The sequence below is a fragment of the Coturnix japonica genome, chromosome 5 (genome assembly GCF_001577835.2).
Source record: "Coturnix japonica isolate 7356 chromosome 5, Coturnix japonica 2.1, whole genome shotgun sequence".
Taxonomy (NCBI): domain Eukaryota; kingdom Metazoa; phylum Chordata; class Aves; order Galliformes; family Phasianidae; genus Coturnix; species Coturnix japonica.
This window is the reverse complement of record NC_029520.1, coordinates 52,267,755-52,285,189: the sequence shown is the minus strand read 5'-3', so window position 1 is coordinate 52,285,189 and position 17,435 is coordinate 52,267,755. Positions and strand designations below refer to the sequence as shown.

General features: G+C 43.7%; 1 protein-coding gene across 2 annotated transcripts in view; it reads left to right on the top strand.

Moving 5' to 3' along the window:
* Nucleotides 1-1,958: 1,958 nt before the first annotated feature.
* Nucleotides 1,959-17,435, top strand: part of POLE2 (DNA polymerase epsilon 2, accessory subunit) — a 17,681-nt gene continuing 2,204 nt past the window's right edge. The window contains exons 1-16 of one of the 2 annotated variants that reach the window (XM_015865918.2): nt 1,959-2,128; nt 2,978-3,078; nt 5,127-5,202; nt 6,626-6,703; nt 7,937-8,030; nt 9,604-9,678; nt 10,855-10,938; nt 11,383-11,439; nt 11,767-11,815; nt 12,846-12,918; nt 13,849-14,021; nt 15,638-15,727; nt 15,912-15,966; nt 16,548-16,607; nt 16,705-16,782; nt 17,190-17,298. In XM_015865918.2, the coding sequence (XP_015721404.1) occupies nt 2,061-2,128; nt 2,978-3,078; nt 5,127-5,202; nt 6,626-6,703; nt 7,937-8,030; nt 9,604-9,678; nt 10,855-10,938; nt 11,383-11,439; nt 11,767-11,815; nt 12,846-12,918; nt 13,849-14,021; nt 15,638-15,727; nt 15,912-15,966; nt 16,548-16,607; nt 16,705-16,782; nt 17,190-17,298 (1,320 nt within the window). In that variant the 5' untranslated portion in view covers nt 1,959-2,060. The remainder of the gene's footprint in view (nt 2,129-2,977; nt 3,079-5,126; nt 5,203-6,625; nt 6,704-7,936; nt 8,031-9,603; nt 9,679-10,854; nt 10,939-11,382; nt 11,440-11,766; nt 11,816-12,845; nt 12,919-13,848; nt 14,022-15,637; nt 15,728-15,911; nt 15,967-16,547; nt 16,608-16,704; nt 16,783-17,189; nt 17,299-17,435) is intronic. The other variant, XM_015865919.2, reaches the window with a different exon arrangement.

Here is a 17,435-nt window from a genome sequence, read left to right as displayed (position 1 = left end):
GGGCTGCTGTGCATGACCTGTGTGCTGGGGTCACTGCTGAACCGAACCGAATGGAGCTGTGCTATAAGCTCAATGTAGACTCCAACTACATGTTTAAGTGGTCACAACCCATCATCCCATCAACGCCCAGGCCTTCCCGTTGGCTTGCCCTTGAGCAGCAAGCTGGGATACACATTCATTCCCATCCCAGCTCCTTCACTGTTCAGTCAGCAATCCAGTGAGAGTCAGCCAAAGAGTGGCTCCATTTGGAATGAATGGGATTTGACATAAATCAGGTACAGCTCTTCATCAGTGGTGTAGAATGTCTGAGAAACACGTATTTGAATGTTTGTAAAAGGACACAAAGTGAGACACGCATCAAGAAGGGAGGACGTTAACTGTTAATGATTGTTAACGTTTAAATGAATAAAAGAAACAATGAGGCACTGGGATGATGGTTAGGACACAGGAAGGAAACATTTGATGGAGTTAAGAAACACATCTGTAAGTCAAGTAGAGAGCTCTGATGTGGTCTCAGAAAGAAACCTTGGGCAGTGTGAAGCAGCTCCTAGGTTTTGCCATGGGATGGATGGGGCATCCACAGTCTCTCTGGGCAGCTGGTCCAGCACCTCACCACCCTATATGAAGAAGTTCCCAACCTAAACCTTCCCTCCTTGAGCTTAACTGATCATAAACCATCAGGCTGAGTCAGCTCTGTCCTCTCCAGCCACGTGTGCTGATACCATAGCACTCATGTCAAGAGTCATTGTGGACTGGAGGCCAAGAGCTGGGCCTGGCTTCCAGAGCACAAGGCAGATGGTTGAGGGAACAGAAATCCGCAGCTCACACTGGAATACTTTTATATCTCTGGTGGGAGGCTCCAGGCAACCGAACAGAACCCCAAGCACTGCAGGGAATTTCCCCCGTGTTCCTGGTTTGGACATGTATTTTAAAAGAAATTACTATTTCTTATGTTCAGAGAGGGCTGCCTTCCTTCTCTGGGTCAGACATTGGCAGCATTGGATTTTTCTTTAAGAAGAAAAGGTGGTAATCTTAGCAAATAGAAGAACTTACATAAGGGTTCATAATTCACACCTAGCTGAGCTGAAAAATGGATCGTGTTTCCTGCCAAAATAGCTGAGACCTGTCAGCTGGTAGTTTTATGTCTAAAGTGAGTAGATAGATTCAGCTTTGCCCATGAGCTTCCTCCAGATGAGGGGGATTGATTATAAATGATGCAGTTGAGAACGGACTACAGAAAATAAGCTGACATTTTCAATCTGGCTTTATATCCCTGCAGTGTTTTGATTGAGGATCTTTTCAGAGTTGCTTTCTGAGCCTTCTATGAAGCAAAGCTGTGCTTCAGCAGATGAGGCTGGGAGTATTTCGGTGAAATATCAGTCAATTTTTGGCTGGAGAGAAGGCAGCTGCCCCACAGGACTGGAACTGCAAGAGGTGCAGCGCATTTACTGTGCTCTGTGCTAGGACTTGCTATGCTGTGACAGACTAAAGATGCTCAATTCCCTGCCTGTGTGAAAAGTCAGTGGTGGGGGCATCTGTAGGATCACAGCATCACTCAGGTTGGAGCAGACCCCAGCCCCAGCCCACCCCGCTGTGCCCACTGCCCACATCCCTCAGTGCCACATCCCCACGGCTCTGGAGCACCTCCAGCACTGCTCTGTATGAGAAGAAAGCTTTCATCCAACCTGACTCGTCTTTACTGATGCTGGAGCATTGACAGTCACTGCTGTGGGGTGATGAACTAAAAACTGAGTGTAACTTATACAGCATGTGGGGCCAACTGACTTTTGTCTCAGTGAACATGTTTGGATGGGACAGATAATATGTCAGAGTGTAAGAAAACAGACCAGGCTCACGGTGTGCCCTTCCTGCTACAGAGCTCACAAGGCAGTGGGTAAAGGCGTTACTACAAGTAAGGCAGGCGGAGTTGGAGCCGGCCGGGCTGGAGCGGCGGAGCCGCAGCTGTACTCGCCATCCATGCCGTCCCGCGGCCTCCTCCCACCCGGGGCAGGGCCAGGGCTGTGGGGCGGCGCGGCGCTGCTGGGCGCCAAACGACAGCCATGGAGCCCGAGCGGCTGCGGCGCCGCCTGAGCTCCGCGTTCCGGGTGCGCGGGCTGCTGCTGCGGGCGTGAGTAGCGGGACGAGGGGAAGGCGGCGCGGGGCGAGTGTGGAGGCGGCTCCAGGCCTGGGCCCGGCTCGGCGGCTCCTCAGGCTGCCCGAACGCCTGCTGCCCTGCCATGGGCCTCTGCCATCCGCCTCCGCCCGCGGCGCGGGTCTAGGGAGCATCAAAAGCTGCTTAAAAGCTCTCCTTTATCCCCTCTCCGATCAGCTGATGCGCTGTTGGGTCGATACTTGTATTTCGCCTTTGAAGATCATGCATAGTGATAGCTCTGTTTTGTACCTGTTGTGAATAGATTGTGATTATTTTGGACGAGGTCCTGGCCATGGAATAATGAGTTTCATTAGGAGACCGAGCCCTGAGCCCACTGTTAAACAGCAATGAGAAGGTTGGGCCGTCAACTGAGGTGCCAGTTTGATTGTCTGGCAGATGATGTTAATAAGAAAATCGTTATCTTTAACTGCAAGTGTGTAGTCTGAGGATGAGGGAAGGAGTGGATTTGTAATTCTCATTGTGTGTGGCCATGTGTGGCACTGAGGGATGCGGCTTAATGGACACAGTGAGGATAGGTTGGGCTTAGAGGCCTTTTCCAACATGACTGATTCTGTGATTCTACAATAACTCCAGTATCAGAGCTGCTGATAAAGTGGAGTGTGTCCTGCAGATGGCAGCTGGGGCTAACATGGGCTTGCAGTACCTGAGGGGTGAGCCAGCCCTTGGGAAGGAAGGTGAAGGTGGTCCCAAAAGGTGCCCAAAAGGGACATGGGGAGTATGCACATCTACCAGAACCGACACCATTCAGATGAGCTTTACTGAACATGAATTGCTTTTTGGGCTGACTTTCTTTGTTGACATTAGGGAAGCTGTAAAATATCTCACTGAAACTCTTCGGTCCCTCAATGAAGAAGAGTTTGAAGATGTAATCGACAAAATCATCGATGCGGTTGAAAAACAGCCTTGTAAGTAAACACTGTTTTTTTCCTAAGCTTGCTACATTTATCTTGCACTTACAGTGTTATTCAGACAGGGGTAGTGACAACTTATGCTCTACAGTGTCACTGTGGTCTAGGAGGTTGATCAAGATTTGTTAACATTTTGTTTTGTTAAATACTGAAGTTTGTAGTGTCAGCAAAAGCTTCTTTGAAAAAACTCTTTGAGAGGGCAGATAACAGCAGGACAAGGGGAAATGGATTGAAGTTGAAAGAGGGAAGATTGAGGTTGGATGGCAGGGGGAAGTTCTTTATTGTGAGAGTGGTGAGGTGCTGGAACAGCTGCCCAGAGAGGCTGTGGATGCCCCGTCCATCCCTGGAGGTGTTCAAGGCCAGGTTGGATGGGGCCCTGGGCAGCCTGGGCTGGTATCAATGTGGAGGTTGGTGGCCCTGCCTGTGGTGGGGGGTTGGAGCTTCATGATCCTTGAGGTCCCTTCCAACCCAGGCCATTCTGTACAAGGTAGTGTCACTTTGTTATTTGAAAAGTTGGCAACTTGGTAGCTCCTGACTTTTGGATTCCAGGAGTATTGAAATTCTTCAATGCCAGCTACTAAGAGCTCCTAGCTGAGTTTGTGTGAGCATCTTTGCATCTGAAACTGTCATCTAAAATATTCAAATAAACCAAAGAAATAGCAAGAAGTTAATTCACTTGTTATTCCGTAGCCCAGGCCCAGAGAAATATTAGTGTTGTTGACAGCTGTAATTTTCAGAGCCTCGCTGTAACTGTGTCCTCAGGCACAGCATCCCTAATTATGGGCCACAGAACACAGGGGTTGTCACATCCTTACTTGAACGTGGCTGAGGGAGGTGGCACCGATGCCCCACACATGTGTGTGTTTAATGTTTTGAGCTCATGAGTACTAGGAAACCTGGCCAGTTTTTTGTGAGAGGAGATTCAGTCCCATGTAAATGAGACCTGGAATAAATGTTAGGCCTTGTAAGAGTTCAGGAAACATTTTCAGCCTCTCCTATTTAAAGTAGGTTAAATAAAATGTGTTCGTTGCTTGCTTGATCTATAGAGTAGCGACTACAGAAGTTACAACTTTATATTCTTACAGTAGCTATTGGAAAACACAGTCGTTCAGATTGGGATCTAAAGCAGTTTGAAGAGCTGGTCCTTACCTAGTGTGAAGCCTGCTGCTACAAATTACACCGTGCACATTTTTGAACAGTTCTGAATCAGTACAAGAAACTCCAGGGTCAGTGTAATACCTGTGGGTGGATTTGCTAACGCTGGCCTTTGTGCAAGGTGGGATTTTCACAGAATCACAGAATCACAGAATGACCCGGGTTGGAAGGGACCTCAAGGATCATGTAGTTCCAACCCCCTGCCTGGCAGGGCCATCAAACATCCACATTTACTAGATGAGGTTGCCCAGGGCCCCGTCCAACCTGGCCTTGAACACCTCCAAGGACGGGGCATCCACAACCTCCCTGGGCAGCCTGTTCCAGGGCCTCACCACTCTCCTAGTGAAGAACTTAGTAAAGAACAGCACCGACCAAGTCCTTTTGTGAATCCATGCCCTGGTGTCCTTCTCAAATTCAACGACACGTTTGTGTTTAGAAATGTTTTTGAATTTCAATTATCAGTTTAACATCTATGAAGGCAACAATGTGCCTGTCTCCAGGATTGTGCTAAGCTGTTTGAATACTTATTTATGACAGCAATCTGTGCAATAATGTTCTGGAATAAAATTAACCTCCAGAATGTGAAAGTTCTCATCTAACACATTTGTGGTGTATTTGGCAGCTTTGTATGAGCTATAATTGTCTTGCTCTCCACGTTTAGTGAATTAAGGGTGGGCACAATATGTGTGTAGGTTAGTTTTTCGCTAGAGAAGCATCCTACCAGTAAGAATACTAAGCGATCCATCCCGTGTGTTGTTACCTTTGTGAAAATACCCTTCTTTGTGTAATAGAGAAGACTCACCCATTTCTTGTAATATATTTCAGACCTCCTTGCTTTCTTACCACTCTCCTTATGCTGCCGTTTTAATCCATTGAACTTTTTTTTCCAGTGTCAAATAATATGATTGAACTGCCCACCGTGGAAGCAGCTGTCCAGGAATGTAGCCAGGCGATAGATGAAACAATGTACGGTGACATTATCTCTTTTTATTTGATCTTTGTGGGAGTTGGTTCACATTGCTTTATTTCTGATGGGGAAATAAATGCCAGGCGTTTCCAGCAGTGCTACACATGCCAGTAATTGCTTTGTGCTTTGTCTTCCTGATGCTGCCTTGGAAGGTTGGTAATGGTTCCTTCTTAGAAAATTGGTTCTCATGGATAGTCCTCTGGGGGATTCTAAATATAATGCTGACATTCTGGAATTAAAATGAGCTCGTTATGTGTTACATGTGACACAGATTGAATATTAACCGATGAAAGAAACCAATGGTTAGGATTTAGAGGGGACTCGTTAATTCTGTTCGTTTCTTTATTTCCTTTTCTCCAGATGAAAATTATATGAGGTTGTTTTTGTGACTTTCATAAGAGCACTTGGAAAAGTTTTCCTCCAGGGTGCTGCTTTCTGCTTTTTTTGTGTGTGTTTTTTGTTTTGTCTGGCAGGGCTGTTATTTGGAGAACCATGATTGATTTTCACTCTCTGATAACAAAGCAGAGAACAATTACTTGAGCTTCTGAGAGTTTTATTTGTGATTGTGATGAATGTGTTTTCTTCAGTGTTTGCCTCGTGTATTGACATCGTAATGCAAATCATGAAAACAGATGGTTTGTTAGGCATGGCAGATACTGTGATCCCACAGTTCCTCAGTGTGAAGCAAATTCATTTATTTTTGACTTTTCTCCCAGTCACTGGAACCTTAATAATGCTGACGGTTTCAAAGTGACTTTTTCTTATGTCACTTCATGTACTTAAATGCGTTTTTTGGTACTGGCTGCACAGGTTCTCACTGCAGAGTCCTGAAGGGAATACTTCACAGGTCACTTGTGCCTCTCAGACTTTAAATTACAATGAAGGAAGCTTGGGGATAAAGTTTCGTACGAAATAAACAGTATGAAGTCTGAGACACCCTTGTCTTATAGGCAGCGACTGTTGTCCTGTGCTTCAAAACCATAGTGAGGGTTCATGGAAAAATTTTCATCTCTTCTGATCAATTTGATGCTCTTAGGCTAAGAGAGTAATGGGAGAGAAGAACAGAACCAGTACATGTAATAGGAGCTATCAATCAACTCAGTCAATGGTTTGAAGTTTTGTGTTTGTTTAAACCTATTCACATAAAGCACACCAGGACTGTTCTGTTGACAGAAAAGGTACCAGAGGATAGTAATGGAAAAAGATGAATCTCTGTGATATTTCTAAGTAAAGCTCCTTTTGTTTTTTGCTTAGAAGGTGCTGAAGTAGCCAGTAGGTAAAGTGGAGCAGGAGATACAGTAGTAATGCAGGGTAATAGAGAACAAAGCCAATGCACTTCTCTTCCAAATGTTTGTTTAGTTATTTTCTCTCCTTATTGTTTGTTAGTTCCACCTCAGTTAATGCTGTAAATTCTCATTTCAGAGAAAATGTTTTCAACATTATTGGAGCCTTTGATATTCCACGCTACATTTATAATTCAGACAGAAAGAGATTTATACCGTAAGTCGTGCATGTTTTAAGCTTCAATTGCTTCTTGTTTTAAGAGAAAGCCTATATTTCTGTATGTCTAAGAAGTCTCTGTTCTCTTCTTTCCCTCTTGGGTTCACTCATCTCAAGCTCGTGTGAGAGAGTAAGATAATTTTGTTTCTCAAAGCCTGACTGACTCTACAGAGGCTGTGATAAATGCTGGCTCATTAATAAATGTGCCATTGGGTTTTCCCCACTAGGTAGGATGGAGCAGAAATGGCCATCTCTGTCTCTGTGGCAGTGCATTCTGTGCTGCCTGCGATCTGACTAGCTCTGAAACTGGAGTGTTCATCACACAATGTGCTAACCATGTTCATGCCATTTAAGGAATACAAGAGACAGGAAGGCTAAGGGCATACATCACTAACATAATGATTGCTTTTTTTCTTTCTGTATTTGGCTGATGGATCTTTTTCCCAATAAATTTGGTCTCTCTGTTGTCTGTATTTATTTTCTAGGCTGTAGCTTACAACGTCCTGAAGCTCTGGGGCGTTTCTAAAGAGACCTACAGTATGTTTAAAATAGAAAAAAATGGAGCGCACAGAGATCCCCCAGGATGGAAAAAGAAATAAGTAGTTGCAGGAATTGGTTACGAATGTTCTGCTAGAACATTTACATTTACTGAAGAATTTACATTAACAGCAAGCAGCCCTGACTGCTGAGCCCAATAGAGGCTTTACTTTTACAGCCGCTGCAGGTGTTGTTAGCTGAGAAATTGTTGGTGACGTTCATGGTGAGGCTTTGCAATGACCTTCATGTAATGTCATTTTCTAGTCCTGGTTCATGAATCTGTCGGTCAGCCACAACATTCTGTGTGTTTGCAGGAGGAGGTTGATTCCAGTGCCACTTTCTGGCTTTCTAGGCTATGAGAAGCAGAGCACTGCATGAAGACATTCTGTTCATCAAAGGGAAGAAACTGTACTTGCTCACAGTCACTTAATAGGCATAAGTGCTTTTAAAGGATGGACTTCTGCAGAGTCCTGATCACATGGAAATACAGGTCTTGAGGTCTGTGATGTAGAGGAAAATTAAATTGATATAGCCTTCAAAAACAGAAACACGGTGGCCCTAGCAGAAATCTTGCTCATTGCCTACATATATTATGCAGTAGTGTTACAGCTTTTGCAGACACCTTTTAAATCAATAAGTAATTTCTGTATGTGGAATGTACCTTTTTTAATCTTGATTTTGTTGAACTTCTTGCAGTCTATCAATGACCAACTTTCCTGTACCAAATTTATTTGGAACTGCCAGAGATAAAGCAGAGTTGTTTCGTGAACGCTACTCCATCTTACAACAGGTCAGAAACAGTTTTGCTTTGTTTAACAGAATACATGGACAAAATGCTTCTTCTTTTCTGCTGTTAAATACAGATATAGTCTTCTCAACTGATGCCATGCAGTGTGATGGATGCATGTGTTTGAGCATTTTAGCATTGTGTCATAAGAGCAGGTTATCTGTTTCTATATGTGCCTTCTTGTCTCTCCTGTGTTACTAGCCTGTCATTGTGCGTAGTGCTTGTTGAGATAATACAAACCTGAAATCCTGGGAAGCTCTCATTTGGCCTCTTCTTGAAGCATTGACGTTTGCTTCTGGCTTATTTCAGTTATTCATTTTCCAGTTTTCAGAATGCTCAGTAGGAGCCAGCTACCCTTTGTCATCTCATGGTGGCAATTGTGGCTTATCCCCAGTTGTGAGCAGCTCCTGAGCAGAACTCCCCAGCAGGGCTTACTTTGCACTGCTGTGGGGGTGGTAGCCACAGTTATTGGCAGCATCTGTAGGTGGTGGCCCTGTGCAGTCTGTGCACTCAGCTTGGAGTCAGCCTCTGGGCTCATCCCTGAGCAGGACCTCAGCTCAGTTCTTTCCTGCCATCCACTCTCCCCACACATTGGAGTGTAACCCCTCTGTGCTTTGCCCTGCAGTCTGGCATGAGCAGTATAAGATCAGGGAGTGAATGGCTGATGTGATGACTTGTTGTTTATGATGTGTCTGCTCTAACAGATGCGCAGCACAGATCATGCCTTGTGCTAGCAGGCTCCATGCAGCCCCAACCCCAGTGAACCACCAGGAGGCAGGCAGGCAGCGAGCCCAGCTTTTTGCTGTGCCACCCCACAGTGACTAGCTTGGCCTTTGGACCAGGGTTACATACCCCAGGGCACCAGCAACTCTGTCTTCCAAAGAGTGCTACTGCTGGGAGCCTCTGTCCTGGAAGGCCACTAGCTGAAGATTTAGTTCATGCAAACAGTATGTTAAGTTTTCTCCTTTGTGACCTCCAGAAAAGTGAACGTTCAAATAACGATGGGTGAAGGCTGCTAGTTTTAATTCCTGCATGTGGTACATGGGCTGGTAGCAATGGGTTTGTTCCAAGGAGAGATATTTAGACTGCATGAAGAACATTGAAAGAAGTGAAAATTTGCACAGTGCATTTTCTACGTGCTCTGCACTTTAGTTGTAGTGTAGCTTGCCCTTGTTTGTAAATGAAGACCTCAAACACAAAACAACAATAAAAAGTATTTGCTTTTATAATAGGCCCTGCCCTGAAGAAAGGACCCGCTCTCTTCCATATAGCCAGCAATCAATACAGTTTACCTTCCCTTGCTGTCTCACTGTTTTCCTGCAGGTAGTCAGAAAGAACTTCTAAAGCTATTACACATGCATCTACTTTTTGGGCTTAGTTTTATAGTCCAGTGTGAGTCTATTTCTTAGAAGCAAATTACTGTCAACACAACTGGTTGTGCGAAAACAAGTCAAATGTTTCTGGATGAAATAGAGTGAGAGAACTTCATAAATTATTTTGTATGGTGCTTGTAAATGAACCTTTTGACAGCACTGCTTTTTTTAAAACTATATTACTTCAATTTTGGTTTGTGCAGAGGACTCACAGACATGAGCTGTTCACACCTGCAGCAGTTGTCGTTCATCCTGACGACAGTAGGAGCAAATTCCAGGTAAAAAGTCTTTCTTTATTTCTTGCAGAGGGAACTGTTCTTGGTGCTACACTTTAATGCAGCAGCACTCCTCCTGTGACACATTATTTCTTCCATCCAATATGGGTGATCAATGAAAATGAGTATTTTTTTCTATCATTTTTAGCTGGTGTGTCAAAATGGCAGTTATGTGGCTTACATCAGCATGATGACCAAGCTGCTTAAAAACAGCTATGAAGTGTACGAGAAATGTGGCTTCCCAATGTGGAAATACATTAACTGCTCAGCTTTACACTTCTTTTCCCTTTACTTGAGAATATTTTTCTCGTTTCTTTCATAAGCACCAGGTTCACAAACCTCCACTTGAATAAGTTCACAATCTGAGTCTGTTCTGTTTCCATTTCAGTTTTTGAATATTGAATGCTGTTCTGATATTACATTATTATTATGTGTTTTTAAAAAAAACAGGCATATGTGTGTCTGTGGGTACCAAATAACAGGTTTTGTTTTGAGCACCGTGCCTGTTCCTGCTTGTTCAGAGTGTGCCATCTTGTAGGGAAAAAAAACAAGTGGCCTTAGCTGAGTCGAGCTTGCATCTCCACACAGCCTCTGTAGGCATCTTTCTCTTTTGACAGCTTCCTATTCTCCTGTCAGCAGTGGCAAGAGCATCATTGTTTATGCTGGTGTTCTGGGAGGATCGTCTCCCTTAACTGCAGCTTGGCAGACCAAAATGAGTTTGTCCGGAGAACGCAGACAGCCTGCTGTGTGGTATCACTGCTGTTACTCAGGGCTATTCTCTGTCATCCATCTGAGGTTCCTCAGCAAAAATAATTGATGTTACTGCCTGGCTGGAGGCTGGCCCTGTGGTTCACATCGGATCCTGCTGAAGATCCAGTTACTACAATTGAAATTCATATGCAAGAGCAGAAATTGCCACTTACTCTTTTCAGTTTTAATGTTTTTGTAAGCAAAATAGCAACAACAAATATTTACTTGCTAAGCACTTCTTGGTGCTACATTTGACATTCAGAAATGTGTCCCTGATTTTCTAATGAACCTGAATTCTGTCTTAGCTTGTTTGTGTATTTATGCAAGAATATGTGTGTGTGCTGTGTGATACTTTGTCTTGCTTGCTTCAAAAAAGCTGCTTTGGAGACTTGGAGTTAGTCTGACATGATTCTTTGCCTTTGGTTCCAGCTTAAAACAGTAGAAAGTCTGTTGGGCAATACAACGAAAGTGAGGGAAGTGATTGTCCTTGGGATGATAACTCAGCTCAAGGAGGTAAGTTGCTATTTACTGTGGACTGTACAGATCATCAGTCATTCAGCACTAGAATATATTAGAAAATGAGGAGGCTCAGTCAGCACCTTACCCTCCTGTATAAGCTGATGATGGAGCTGCCATCAGTGTCTATGGTGAAAGACTCATTCCTTAAAAAGAGGTTAACATTTTCTGGGTGTGCTCAATACTGAAATGCTGAGGCCTCCAATCACTGTGTTTCAGTGGCACTGCATTGGCCTGTGATTAAAGGGAGGAGTACACCAGCAGTGTCTGAGAGGAAGTCTAACATAAACTACACTGCTTTCTGTTCCAGCTCTGTGCTCCAAGTATAAAGTATTAAACACTTCACTAAACTGCTTATAAGTGCTGACTGGTAAATATTTGTGATTAAAGCCTTTAAATGTTTCGTTATACTTTGCTTCAGTAATTAATCCTGTTTTTTAGGGGAAGTATTTCCTAGAAGACCCTACAGGAGCTGTCCAGCTAGATCTTAGTAAAGCAATATCCTTTATATATGATCCAAGAGTTGAATAAATTCCCTGTATGTCTGGAGGTGCTTAATTTAAATAACACATCCATACTGACCATTAAGAATGATGTAGAGAGTTGCAAGTTGCAGCTCCATCTTTTTCTTTCTTTTACAAGTTTCATGGTTGCTGGAGCTCAGTGCCCTTTTGAAGGACAAGGACAGCATCCCTGCTGGTGGAAGCAGAGCGTGTTCCTGTTTGTGTGCTGTTTGTATTACGCTGGCTGAAAAGCAAACTTTGGCTACAGAATTAGTTTAAGAGTCCTGATCTAAGAAAAATATATTTCTTAACCTTTTTGCACCAGTTCCACAGTGGTTTATATACCGAATCATGCTTTGTTTTGGCAGAAGGTAAAGCAGACTTCTTTTTTTTTGACTTGGAATGAATTGTTCTGCAGGTGGCTCTTGCTGCAGTTAGACACCTGCCAAACGTGGCTAAAAACAGAAGTCTCATCTTGGTGAGGCTTGACCATGAGCTGAGCTTGTAACTGAGATTGTTGGCCCTAAACCTTTCCTGTTATCTCAGGCTCTCGAGGCAGTGCTCTGTGACATTCTATGCTTTTCAGTGATGTCCGTGGGGTGAGAGAAGCCCTCATGGCATTGGGCTCAGTTGGTCTGTCTGCAGCATGCTTGGAGGAGATAGGACCAGAGGAAAACATGGACTAGAATAACTGAACAGCCTGGTCTGGTGGTTGGTGACCCTGCACATAACAGGGGGGCTGGAATGAGACGATCATTGTGGTCCTTTTCAGCCCAGGCCATTCTATGGTTCTATGACTCTGTGAATAAAAAATAAGGAAATGCTGCTTTGTGTTGTCAAAGCCTTGGTCCTTCAGAGGCTTCTCATTAAGAGAGTGTGTCTGTAGTTTTGGAGCCTTAGATGTGCAGTGATGGACGTTGGTGTCTGTGGGATATTGCTCTGTGCATCCTGTGAATATGTTTTGTGTTTAAAATTTGTGAAATACATTAAGTAGAAGAGAAGCACAAGTGGGGAATGGGTACCACTCAGTTACTGCTTTTAAGACATGGCAGTTCACAAGAAAGGGTGCGGTTTGATGCAGACCATTCAGACCCGGAAATGATTGCTGTTTTCCTACATTCTTACTCAGTTGGGTTGAGAAGATTATGTGGCTGTGCAGCAAATCCATTCAAAGAAATGGTCAAGGCCTAAAATAGTTGGTATCTCGCTCAGCTTGTTTTTCAGCCAGATAGTTCCCCGCTCCGGTTCACTGCTGAGCAGTGCAGGGACTGGTGCTGGCACAAGAGCGGGATTGATGGAGGCTGGGACTGAGCAGCTCAGCTGCCAACTGTCTGACTAATGTCTGGAGTATGATGCTGTTACAAAAACTAAAGGTTATTTTGTTGTTCAAAAATGTCTTAGGTTGGTATGAAGATGAAGTTTTTCATGTGAATGCCTTTGGATTTCCGCCTACTGAGCCGTCTGCTGCCACTAGGTATGAAACTGACTTTTGGCAGCCTCACTCTGACTTTGTATTTTGTTGTAGGTTTCCAAGTAAGCTCGTTATCAGTTTATAATTTTTGTGACATTGAAGTATGCTATTATTTCCCCTCCCCAAATATTTCAGAATAAATACTTTCTTTTCCTATGAGGAAAGGTTGAGGGAACTGGGCTTGTTCAGCTTGGAGAAGGCTGCAGGGAGACCTCATTGTGGCCCTGCAGTATTTGAAGGGAACATATAAACAGGAGAGGGAACGGCTGTATGTGAGGGTGGGCAGTGACAGGACAAGGGGGAATGGTTTGAAACTGAGACAGGGGAGGTTGAGGTTGGATCTTAGGAGGAAGTTTTTCCCCCAGAGGGTGGTGACGCACTGGAACAGGTTGCCCAAGGAGGCTGTGGATGCCCCATCCCTGCAGGCATTCAAGGCCAGGCTGGATGTGGCTCTGGGCAGCCTGGGCTGCTGGTTGGTGACCCTGCACACAGCAGGGGGTTGGAGCTGGATGATTATTGTGGTCCTTTTCAACCCAGGCCATTCTGGGATTCTGTGAAATACAATTTTAAGGAGGCAGTTCTGAGACTTGCATGTTCTGCGTGTTAATAACCACTGAGATCTAAGCATTTCTAGATGGCATAACTAAATACTATTAGATAGGAATATGGAACTCTGTATTGCTCAGGGAGTGGATGAGGGAGGGGACCGTGGGTACACATTACCCTGAGATAATCTGTGGAAGCCCATGCTTTAGATGTGGGTGACTGCCATTTCTTTTCCTTGGTTTCTCCATCAGCTACTAAATGATAAAGGATACAATTTGAGCTACCTTTCATAATAATGATAATTAAAATGGCTCAGGTGAGTCATAATCAAAACTAGTAATTATTTGGGAAGAGAACAGAGTTAACATGAATATTTTAATAATACAGAGCCTTCTATGGGAATATAAACTTCTTTGGAGGTCCTTCCTCAACTTCAGTAAAGGCTTCTGCAAAACTGAAGCAGCTGGAGGATGAAAACGAGGATGCCATGTTTGTGTTTCTTTCTGATGTGTGGTTGGACCAAGCAGAAGTACTAGAAAAGCTGCATACAATGTTTTCAGGTAGGTGGTGGCTGCTTTGAGTCTGAGCTTTGTTCTAGAGAAATTTTACCATCTCCCTTGATCCCTAGCAGTGCTGCTGGTGGCACTGGTGAGTGTGACAAGACACACAGCTAGCTGGCCCTGGGTCCACTTCTATGGCTATGCCCCCCCCTGCTTTGGGCTGAGAGCTCTGGCCTCGCGCTGAGCCTGCACAGGAAATATCCCATGGGAAACCTGCTTTGCAGAGCTGTAAGCTGATGTAGCTTTCTGTACTTGCATCCTGTGTTTGCTCACGTGAGCATCACTGTCCATGCAGGGCAAGCTGGTCAGCTTATGGCTGGCAGCTGGGCTGCTGTGCCCAGGGTCTGCTCACTGCGGTCTGATTGTGCTCTTTTGTGAAATAGGAAGTTTTGTACCTTGTTCACAGGTATGCCTTTAAATGAAAAGGTTGGGCATCGATTTCCAGGTGTCCTTTTGCTTTGTTTATTGTGTGTTTTGGGTGACTTTCAGTTCTGAGAAAGTAACAATAAACCCAGCTGTGGGCAGTATTCCACTGAAGCCCACTGAACCCCAGCCTAAGTAAAGCCAGGGAGGTCTTGCTGCAGTTTTAATGGTAACTATTTGCATTTCACGTTTGCTATTCTGTTTCTTTTGGATCTCTCTTTAACAGATTTACAAATTGTATTGTATTATATTTTTGCGAGCTGTCACTTCCTTTTCATCAACCTTTTAGCACCGATATTGCTTTGGGCAGTCGCCATTTTATGTGCTTTGACAGGAAAGTTCGTGAAATGTCGTCCTAGCCTTAGTTTAAAGAAAACATGGAGTTCATCAGAGATGAGCAGTCCCTCTTGAATCCTGTCTGCTTTTTACCAATGGAAAAATGTCAGTTATTCTCAAAATATGGGCTGTTTCTTCCCTGCATCATTACATTAGTAATGATGGCAATGTTTGGATAACAAGCATCTGTGAGATCTGTGAATTGCTTCTTTGTATTCCAGAACAGTTTTGGAACAGCTTGTCCTGTCTGCCTTAGGTAGAATGGAGGTGTGAGAGGGCGGCTGCCTTAAAAAACAAGCAGTATGAAATTAAGGGTGCCAATCTGCGATTCGCTTAAGGAAAATTGAACATGTTGTCATAATGTCTACTGAGAAGTGAAGTAGTTAACTCTGAAGCTAGGAAACCAGTTCTGTATCTTGATGAGAGTTGGCAAGATCCTTGAACCAAACCAAACCTGTGTCATTAGTGCTATGGTGAGGGTTAGTCAGCTTCATAATGCTAAAAAATGAGTTAAATATTGGGAGAGCTTTTGAATTGGAATGACTCATGGGGGTTAATAATAATTCATTGCTACTTACTTGCTGTTTTTCTCTTCAAGGAAAGAATGTATTATTATTATTAGGTCTTAGTTGTGTCATTGTGTGACTGGGTCAGTGCTTAGTTGTATACACACAAACAGTGTTGTTGGAACTATAAATAATTGAAGCCTGTGTCTAGAAAATAGTTGGGAGTATTAATAGAAGCAGAGCTTGAAGTGCTGCTTTGGTTTTTGCCTTTCATGAAGTGGACTGGAGGCTGAATGATGAAGGATTTTGAGGTGGATGGATGTTACACTCACACGTGCTTTGTTTTCCCAGGTTATTCCTCTGCTCCTCCAACCTGCTTTTTCTTTTGTGGAAATTTCTCATCTGCGCCATATGGAAAAAACCAGATTCAGTCTCTGAAAGGTGTGGAATTCTTCGTAGTCTGTCCTGAACATTAAATTAAAACAGAGATGGTAAAACTATTGAAGAAGGCAGAAAGGAAGTGCAATGTTTTTGCTGTGCCAAAGAGTACAAATGATCTGTGTCACGTGTGGTTTTGTTCTAACCAAGTGCTGCTTCATAGATACCTTCTTTTTTCTGGCTCTAGGTTCTTTGAAGGCTCTTGCAGATATAATATGTGAATATCCCAGCATTCATAAAAGGTATACAGCAAAGTGCTGTGGGGGTGGCAGGGGGAACTTGCTTATTCTGTACCAACCCCAGGAAACGTCATCTGAAACACTGCCTGCAAAGAGTTTCTTGTTTCTGCCTCCCTGTTCTTGCCTGCATGGTTCTCCAGGGCTGCCAGTTTGAAAGCTAAGCAAAACAACACCATCTTGAAGAGGGATGGATCCTTTATCCGTCTCTTCTCGTGTCCCTGCTTGATGGAAACTCCAGAACTAAATACTTTCTGCAGACATTTGAATATACAAAAGAAAGAAAAACAGGGAGACAGCCAGGCTTTCCTTTCTGGCTTCTCACCTTTGAGTTCCTAGCTGCAGCCATGAAGCAGAGCCAGTTCCTGGGATGGGCTTCCAGAGCAGTATTTCTTAAACATAAGAGTTCTCCCACTTCAGTGCGGGGTGGGTATGTGCCTTATGTGATTAAAGTTGTTCATAAGGCCTGAAGGAACTGTCAGCTCTGCCATGGAATATGTTACTTGTGTTCATCTGTGAAACTGTGGCAGTGTCTAACAAATGGTTGGATGATGTTGTATAAAAGCAATGTGTTTATCTTATTGCAGTAGTCGGTTTGTGTTTGTTCCTGGCCCTGAAGATCCTGGTCCTGGTTCTGTTTTACCACGGTCAGTTTGCTTCACTTTTTAAATTTAAAAGATTTGAGTTAAATGGTTAAAGAAAGTAAGAGATTGGTGTGATTCACGTGTTGCTATTTAATTTTAGGCCTCCCTTGGCTGAAAACATCACTCAGGAATTCAGGCGGCTGGTCCCATTTTCAGTTTTCACCACAAACCCCTGCAGGTAACAGTCTGACTTACTGAGAGTTTCCATCTTGGTTTGTTCTCTTCTTTTTACCTGAGTGATTAGTTTGTGTGCAGATGTGGTGGTCTTAACATTTTAAATCAGGAGAATTCCTCACTTAGATTAATTGCAACTCATTAAAAATACATTAATATAAGAAGAAATTGGTGCTGACACCATCTTGAGCAAAACGGTTTGCAATTACTGCTAGGAGCTTAATAACTACATAGAAAAAGCCTCAAAAATGTCTTTTTTCTCAGTCTGGAGGGAAAGAAGGGAAGGTGAGGAGGTATTGTTTTAGTTGAAATGCATGTTTTCACGTCTTAGAGTAGGGTTAACTTTGTAATACGTCTTTCCATCTGTTAGCGTTTCTTTGTATTTTATTTAATTTCATTGATCTCATTTAGGATTCAGTATTGCACACAAGAAATAATTATCTTTCGTGAAGATTTGGTAAACAAAATGTGCAGGAACTGTGTCCGCTTCCCGAGCAGCAGCATGGACATTCCCAACCACGTGAGTTGTGTTCAGCACTTCTTGCTAAGTTCTTGACTTCTCGTTCTTGTCTATCATCAGCAGGCCTGCATTTGGGCTGCATATGTTTGTGAACCTCTTAGAGTAACCAGGTGTCCTGAAAGAGTTGGGAGGAGGGA